An 8,274-nucleotide genomic window follows, 5' to 3' on the forward strand; every position below is an offset into this window, starting at 1 on the left:
CCCATGGACTGCACATGCCAGGCTTCCCTGTCCATCACCAACTCCCAGAGCTTTCTCAAACTCATGTCCATTGAGTCAGTGATGCCATCCAACCATCTCATCCTCTGCCATATCCTTCTCCTCCTGCCTTCAATCTTTCCCAGCATCAGGGTCTTTTCCAATGAGTCAGTTCTTCACATCACATGACCAAGGTATTGGAGCTCCAGCTTCAGCATCAGTCCTTCCAATGAGCATTCAGGACTGATTTCCTTTAGGATAGACTGGTTGGATCTCCTTCCTGTCCAAGAGACTCTCAAGAGTCTTCTCCAACACCACAGTTCAGAAGTATCAATTCTTCACTGCTCAGCTTTCTTTAGAGTCCAACTCACATCTATACATGACCACTGGAAAAACCATAGCCTTGACTAGATGGACCTTTGTTGGCAAAGTAATGTCTCTGCTTTTGAATATGCTATCTACGTTGGTCATAACTTTCCTTTCAAGGAGTAAGCGTCTTTTAATTTCATGGCTGCAATCACCATCTGCAGTGATTTTGGAGCCCAAGAAAATAAAGTCAACCACTGTTTCCCTTGTTTCCCCATATATTTGCCATGAAGTGATGGGACCACATTCCATGATCCTCATTTTCTGAATGTTGAGCTTTAAGCCAACTTTTTCACTCTCCTCTTTCACTTTCTTCAAGAGGCTTTTTAGTTCCTCTTCACTTTCTGCCATAAGGGTGGTGTCATCTGCGTATCTGAGGTTATAGATATTTCTCCCGGCAATCTTGATCCCAGCTTGTGCTTCCTCCAGCCCAGCGTTTCTCATGATGTACTCTGCGTATAAGTTAAATAAGCAGGGTGACAATATACAGCCTTGATGTACTCCTTTTCCTATTTGGAACCAGTCCGTTGTTCCATGTCTAGTTCTAACTGTTCTTCTTGACCTGCATACAGATTTCTCAAGAGGCAGATCAGGTGGTCTTGTATTCCCATCTCTTGAAGAGTTTTCCATAGTTCGTTGTGATCCACACAGTCAAAGACTTTGGCATAGTCAATAGAGCAGAAATAGATGTTTTTCTGGAACTCTCTTGCTTTTCCTATGATCCAATGGATGTTGGCAATTTGATCTCTGGTTCCTCTGCCTTTTCTAAAACCAGCTTGAACATCTGAAAGTTCCCAGTTCACGTACTATGGAAGCCTAGCCTGCAGCATTTTGAGCATTAATTTGCTAGTGTGTGAGATGAGTGCAATTGTGTGGTAGTTTGAGCATTCTTTGGCATTGTCTTTCTTTGGGATTGGAATGAAAACTTGCCTTTTCCTGTCCTGTGGCCACTGCTGAGTTTTCCATATTTGCTGGCATATTGAGTGCAGCACTTTCACAGCATCATCTTTTAGGACTTGAAATAGCTCAATGGGAATTCCATCACCTCCACTAGCTTTGTTCATAGTGATGCTTCCTAAGGCCCACTTGACTTCACATTCCAGGATGTCTGGCTCTAGGTGAGTGATCACACCATCATGGTTATCTGGGTTGTGAAGATCTTTTTTGTATAGTTCTGTGTATTCTTGCCACCTCTTCTTAGTCTCTTCTGCTTCTGTTAGGTCCATACCCTATCTTTCCTTTATTGTGCCCATCTTTGCATGATATGTTCCCTTGGTATCTCTAATTTTCTTGAAGAGACCTCTAGTCTTTCCCATTCTATTGTTTTCCTCGATTTCCTTGCACTGATCACTGAGGAAGGTGTTCTTATCTCTCCTTGCTATTCTTTGGAACTGTGCATTCAGATGAGTATATCTTTCCTTTTCTCCCTTGCCTTTTGCTTCTCTTCTTTTCTCAGCTATTTGTAAGGCCTCCTCAGACAGCCATTTTGCTTTTTTGCGTTTCTTTCTCTTAGGGATGGTTTTCATGAACACCCCCTAAACAATATCAAGAACCTCCGCCCATAGTTCTTCAGGCACTCTGTCTATCAGAGCTAATCCCTTGAATCTATTTGTCACTTCCACGGTATAATCATAAGGAATTTGATTTAGGTCTTACCTAAATGGTCTAGTGGTTTTCCCTACTGTCTTTAAGTCTGAATTTGGCCATAAGGAGTTCATGATCTGAGCCACAGTCAGCTCCCAGTCTTGTTTTTGCTGACTATATAGAGCTGCTCCATCTTTGGCTGCAAAGAATATAATCAATCTAATTTCGGTGTTGACCATCTGGTGATGTCCATGTGTAGAGTCTTCTCTTGTTGGAAAAGAGTGTTTGCTATGACCAGTGCATTCTGTTGGCAAAACTTTGTTAGCCTTTGTCCTCCAAGGTCAAACTTGCCTGTTGCTCCAGGTATCTCTTGACTTCCTACTTTTGCATTCCAGACCCCTGTGATGAAAAGGACATCTTTTTTTCGTGTTAGTTCTAGAAGATAGTGTAGGTCTTCATGGAACCATTCAACTTCAGCTTCTTCAGCGTTACTGGTTGGGGCATAGACTTGGATTACCGTGATATTGAATGGTTTGCCTTGGAAATGAACAGAGATCATTCTGTCATTTTTGAGATTGCATCCAAGTACTGTATTTCAGACTCTTTTGTTAACTATGATGGCTACTCCATTTCTTCTAATAGATTCTTGCCCACAGTCGTAGATATAATGATCATCTGAGTTAAATTCACCCATTCCAGTCCATTTTAGTTCACTGATTCCTAAAATGTTGATGTTCACTCTTGCCATCTCTTGTTTGACCACTTCCAATTTGCCTTGATTCTTGGACCTAACATTCCAGGTTCCTAGGCAATATTGCTCTTTACAGCATCGGACCTTGCTTCCATCACCAGTCACATTCACAGCTGGGTGTTGTTTTTCTTTGGCTCCATCCCTTCATTCTTTCTGGAGTTATTTCTCCACTGATCTCCAGTAGCATATTGGGCACCTACCCTCCTGGGGAGTTCATCTTTCAGTGTCCTATCTTTTTACCTTTTCATACTGTTCATGGGCTTCTCAAGGTAAGAATGCTGAAGTGGTTTGCCATTCCCTTCTCCAGTGGACCATGTTTTGTCAGACCTCTCCACCGTGACCCGCCTGTCTTGCGTGGCCCTCCATGGCATGGCTCATAGTTTCACTGATTTAGACAAGGCTGTGGTCCATGTGATCAGTTTGGTTAGTCTTCTGTGATTGTGGTTTTCATTCTGTCTGCCCTCTGATGGATAAGGATCAGAGCTTGTGGAAGCTTCCTGATGGGAAGGACTGGTTGTGGAGGAATCTGGGTCTTGTTCTCACTCAGGTGGAACCCGGATCCTTGCAGTGGCCAGCAGGCCCACACTGCCCTGTTCCTGGAGCTCCTCCGGCCCCTCCTCACCCCATCCTTAGCCCACTCCCATGGGGGCAGCGCCCCTCCCTGAACCCAGAACCCTGCTCCCCGCACTGGGCGTCAGTCTCTCTGACCACGGTGTGGTCCCTGCCTGTCCCTGTCCTCCCGACCTGCAGTGCCTGTTTCAGGGCTCTTAGAACCCAGCGTGCTTCCCAGCTCGCTTCCTATCTACATCCCGTCATGATGCTTGGTGGTAGCAAGGACAGATGGTGCTAAAGAAAAGTCCCAGAAGTTTCCTGGTGGCCCAGTGGTGGGGACTCTGCTTTCACTCTTGGGGCCTGGGTGCAACCCTTTGTCAAGGAGCTAAGATTCCACAAGCCGCGTGGTGTGACCGAAAGGGGGAGAGAGAGAGAGAGAGCAATCAGGGGCTTTTCTTCAAATTCAGAATCACTGCATCCCTTCCTCTGGCTTGTTTATTGTCAGAGGGGCAGGACGCCTAGCCCACCCAACACTTCCTGTCTCTAGATCGCATTTCCTTCTGCACGCGTCTCCTTACTGAACCCCTCTGTTCAGTAACCAGGTACTTTTATTCATGTTTTACAATTTTGTATTAACTCTTTTTCTCAGGCAGACACAGTGCTAGGTTCCTGGCAAAAGCAAACCTGTTCTCGGGAAACTCACAGTCCAGCCAGATACGGCTTTACTGATCACAGAACCAGAGCCCAGAGCCAAAGGGGGATATCGCTGATGAATCGAAAACTAAGGGAGCCCTCTGTGGCTGCAGCCTCTCCGGTTGGCCTGTTTCCTCTGCAGACACACAGACACAGGCTCCTCTCACCCAAGGCGCCACTCGCCCGTTTCCTTGTGTGTCTGCGAGGCTCACGCAGGTCTGAGTGGACGTCAGCAGCCATGGCCACGTTGTCCCGAAGGGCAGCACAGCTGGGAGTCCTTTCAGGAGCAGATTCTTGTGTTCTTAAAATAGCAATGGAGTCAGGTAAAAATAAAGCGCCATCCTTGAAACTGTGCCGGAGTCAGCGTCTCCCGATTTGTAATTCTAGTGAAGTGTGGCCGACACACTCAGGGCTGAAGCTGGGCTGACTGTCCACCCCATTTGTATTCACAACAGACTGCTGACAATTACACTGCGTTTCTGGGCTCGTTTTCATGCTGCGTATGTAATTTGTCAACCAGAAAAGCAGTGGAATTAAGACAGATGGCTGATGTGAATAGAGCTTATTTTTAGAAGGAGAATTGATTGGCATGGAAATTTAATTTTTTCCGGCAGGAAAACTTGGAGCCCTTTCTCTGTGTCATTTGTTTAAGTTAATTGAACAAGAGAAGGTATCTGTTCAATTTTACAAGGGACTCCATGCTCTGCTAGTCTCGTTTCAAATATGGTATAAATCCTCTCGACAAGTCAGAGGAAACACTCCACCTCGGCGGGGAGTGTGGCGGGCCTGGGCGTTCTCCCCCCGCCGTCTTGTGCACCTTGAAGCCCTGTGTTATTCAGCGTCTGGGAGGGGAGCCCATGCCGAACAGAGGTGAGGAAGAGGAAGATAGGGAAATGCAGAGACCAAAAGGAAGAGGAACAAGCATGTGGATGTTGGAACATCTGGACCAGTCTCGTCCCCGCCTTCAGCCAGCAGGAGTAAGACGTGCTGATACCTACCTGTGCGCTTCACCTGCTAAGGAGAATCCTGTCCTCTGCCTCCTTTGCTGGGGCTGGACTCGCTTCGTGGGCTGTGGAAGCATACAGCTGCTCAGACAGCAGCTCCTGGAGAGTCTGGTTTGCCAGCCTCGCTGGGCGCTGACCGCTGGGTGGCATCAGTCAGGATCAGGACTCTGGGTCTGAACAGAACTCGCCGCTGCGTGCTGGCCCCCCATCGCCCAGACTGGGTGGGAGGCAGCAGCAGGCAGGGCAGGTGCGGGAGCCTGAGCCCACCTCCGCTCCCCGGGGACCCCCTTCCGGGCATTGCCCACTCCCCAACTCCAGGCCCACTAGGGACCCCACCACGGTGCCCTGCCCGCCCCCTGGCTTCCGGTCAGTCCCACCTGGGGAGACACCCCAGGAGGGAGGAGGGCAGCGTGCCCAGGCCTGGGGGGCCCGTCCATGCAGCTGCCAGCTCTGGTCCCGTGACGGCTCCCCTCACCCTGCCCCGTGCCTTCGGTGTGGTAAAAAAGTTTCTTCTTTCTTGTTCATCCTGCGTCCTGTTCCATCGTGATTTGTCTGTCTAGTCAAAGCTATGGTTTTTCCAGTAGTCATGTATCAGTGTGAGAGCTGGACCATAAAGAAGACTGAGCACTGAAGAACTGGTGCTTTTGAACTGTGGTGTTGGAGAAGACTCTTGAGAGTCCCTTGCACTGCAAGGAGACCAACCAGTCCATCCTAAAGGAGATCAGTCCTGGATGTTCATTGGAAGGATTGATGCTGAAGCTGAAACTCAAATACTTTGGCCACCTGATGCGAAGAGCTGACTCATTGGAAAAGACCCTGATGCTGGGAAAGATTGAAGGCAGGAGGAGAAGGGGCCGACAGAGGTTGAGATGGTTGGATAGCACCACCGACTCAATAGGCATGAGTTTGAGCAAGCTCTGTGAGTTGGTGATGGACAGGGAAGCCAGGTGTACTGCAGTCCATGGGGTCGCAAAGAGTTGGACATGACTTTGTGACTGAACAACAACAAAAATCCTAAAGTTTTATTTGAAAAAAAAAAAAAAGAATATACTGTTAACTTTTTAAAAAAACCACCACTAATGATTTTAATCTTCTCAAGTTGCAAAGGGGTCACAGGCCAGGAATTGCATGGCCGGCAGGCAGCTGGGGCAGAAAGGGTCCTAGAACCTTGCTGGCCAGCGTGGGACCCACGCAGTATAAACACCACACCGCGGGCAGCTAAGCATCCTCACGTTAAGGCTTCCCCTTCACCAGCTGCTGAAGGAGCCTTTACGACGTCTCCTCTAGACGGACGCTCTGTGTGTTGACTTCCTTCAGTAACAGAAGTCACTCTGGTGTCTGAGCTAGAACCTCAGTAACAGGAGGAGGAAGGTGCTGGGTCAAGAAAGGATGCGTGACGTTTCACTTGATGCTGAGTCCCAGTGTGCCGTGGGGCTCACGGTCCCGGTGTGATGTCAGCAGGGCCTGGCGGCGGGTTTAAAACTGAGCCAGGGAGAAGCACAGACTCCGCGACCATCTTCCTCGGCAGTTAAGGAGCAGCGGGGTGGGGGCTGGCAGAGCACTCACTCTGGGTCCTCCTCCACCCCCTCGGGCGTTTTGCTCACCTGAAAAAGAGAGTGAGTTTATGCTGAGCTCTGCTTGGAGCCTTGGATGCGATGGGGAGTGAAAGCGAGTTTTCCTCCCTCTGAAATGCGTGTCCTCCCCGTGGCGAATGTTTTGAAATTGGGTGAAGCTGATGCACATGGAAGAGCACTGCTTCTGAGTGTCAAATCCCACCAGGTGCTGTAGACTTTGCGTGCTCGGGGCCCCCTCCCCAGCCTGCTCCATCCCCACAGAAAGCAGAACCAGGCCGCAGGAAGCTGCCTCCGGAGGAGGAGCCCGTGGTAATCCACCGACAGTGACAAGGCATGAATAAACGCCTGCCTGGATCGAGGTCGGCGTTCATCCATGACACCTGTGCTTGGAAGCTGGAAAAGGAAATGGCAACCCACTCCAGTGTTCTTGCCTGGAGAACCCCAGGGACGGGGGAGCCTGGTGGGCTGCCGTCTATGGGGTCACACAGAGTCAGTCACGACTGAAGGGACTTAGCAGCAGCAGCAGTGGTTGGAAGCCATCTGTCTTCACGGAAGAAAGGATATTTCTGCCATCCTAAGACCTGGGCTACACTTGCCAGGAAGAGGAGGGAGGTTAGAAGCCTGAAGGAGCATCCGTTCAGATGAGCCATGGCACAGCCTCAGCGCCACATCAACCCAACATCTCTCGGTCAGAACCGCACTGGGTCTCCCCCGGTGTCTCCCGGTCCAAACCATGCTGGGTTTCCCTTTGTGCCTGGTGTGTAGCTTCCCAAGGAGGCAGGAGACACACAGCAGCTGGAGGCCCGCTTTGGACAGAGAGTTGGCACAGCCCTGCCCCTCCCAGAGCCTGACGAGTGTAGAAAAAAGCACCTTCTGCTTTTGGGGTGCCTGTGTGAGCTCCCCAAACTCACCCTTCTTCATCCAGCTGTGTAACGGCTTAAAATTTAATGTCTGGAGGCGAGTGCCCTCTTTTTTTTTTAATGTCAGTCTGTTGCTCACTAGGAAAGAAAGGATGGCCATGCGTTTCTGGGCAGTGTTGGGTTATCTTGGCTGAGCTCAAGCTGGAGACGGGGAGGGGGAGGGCGCAGAAGGGGTCCCAGCCGCCGGCGCCCGCTGGACGCCGAATGTCACACACCCTGTCTGTTTCAGATCATCGACAAGAGTAAAAGGGACCCCTCGGAGGAGATCGAGATTCTCCTGCGGTACGGCCAGCACCCCAACATCATCACCCTCAAAGACGTAAGTGCCCTCAGGCGGCGCCGCTGTCGCCGAGCTGTGCCTGTGCCCCGCCCCCGGAAGCCCCGTAGACGCAGACCCTCGGGATCACCCGGCAGCCGGGGGCCGACCTGCCTGGCCGTTCATCCGTCCCATTGACGGCCCCCCACCTCCTCCCGGATCCCCGTAACGGGGCGTGCCGTGGGGGAGGGGAGAGAGAGCCCGCGAGGGTTCTAACCCGGCCGCGGTGTCTCTCACCGTCGTGGAGAGCGTGGAGCCCGTGAAGCGGGGCTTCAGCTCCGAGGCTCCAGGTCTGCGGCCCCGGCCAGCGTCCCTCTGTCCGTGCTGAGTGATGCGGGGTCCTTGTCCCTGGAAGAAGGACAGGGAGGGGGTGACCTGGCGCACTGGAGCTGCTCCAGGCAGCGTCCATCCCGGCCGGGGAGTCAGAACGGGGAGCGCGCTGGCCTCCTCTCCGCCCCTGCCCTCCACCCCAGCCTGACCCCAGGGTCGTCAACCCGAACCTCAAGATACCAGGACC

The 8,274-nt window shown here is 51.1% G+C and overlaps 1 protein-coding gene across 1 annotated transcript in view; it reads left to right on the forward strand.

Moving 5' to 3' along the window:
• The window catches only part of LOC104988305 (ribosomal protein S6 kinase alpha-2-like), a 152,770-nt gene that overhangs the window by 133,813 nt on the left and 10,683 nt on the right, over nt 1–8,274 (forward strand). The window contains exon 22 of the mRNA XM_010839590.1: nt 7,671–7,802. Coding sequence (XP_010837892.1) covers nt 7,671–7,802 — 132 coding nt within the window. The remainder of the gene's footprint in view (nt 1–7,670; nt 7,803–8,274) is intronic.

This window comes from Bison bison, unplaced genomic scaffold, assembly GCF_000754665.1.
Source record: "Bison bison bison isolate TAMUID 2011002044 unplaced genomic scaffold, Bison_UMD1.0 scf7180017864122, whole genome shotgun sequence".
In the NCBI taxonomy this organism is placed as follows: domain Eukaryota; kingdom Metazoa; phylum Chordata; class Mammalia; order Artiodactyla; family Bovidae; genus Bison; species Bison bison.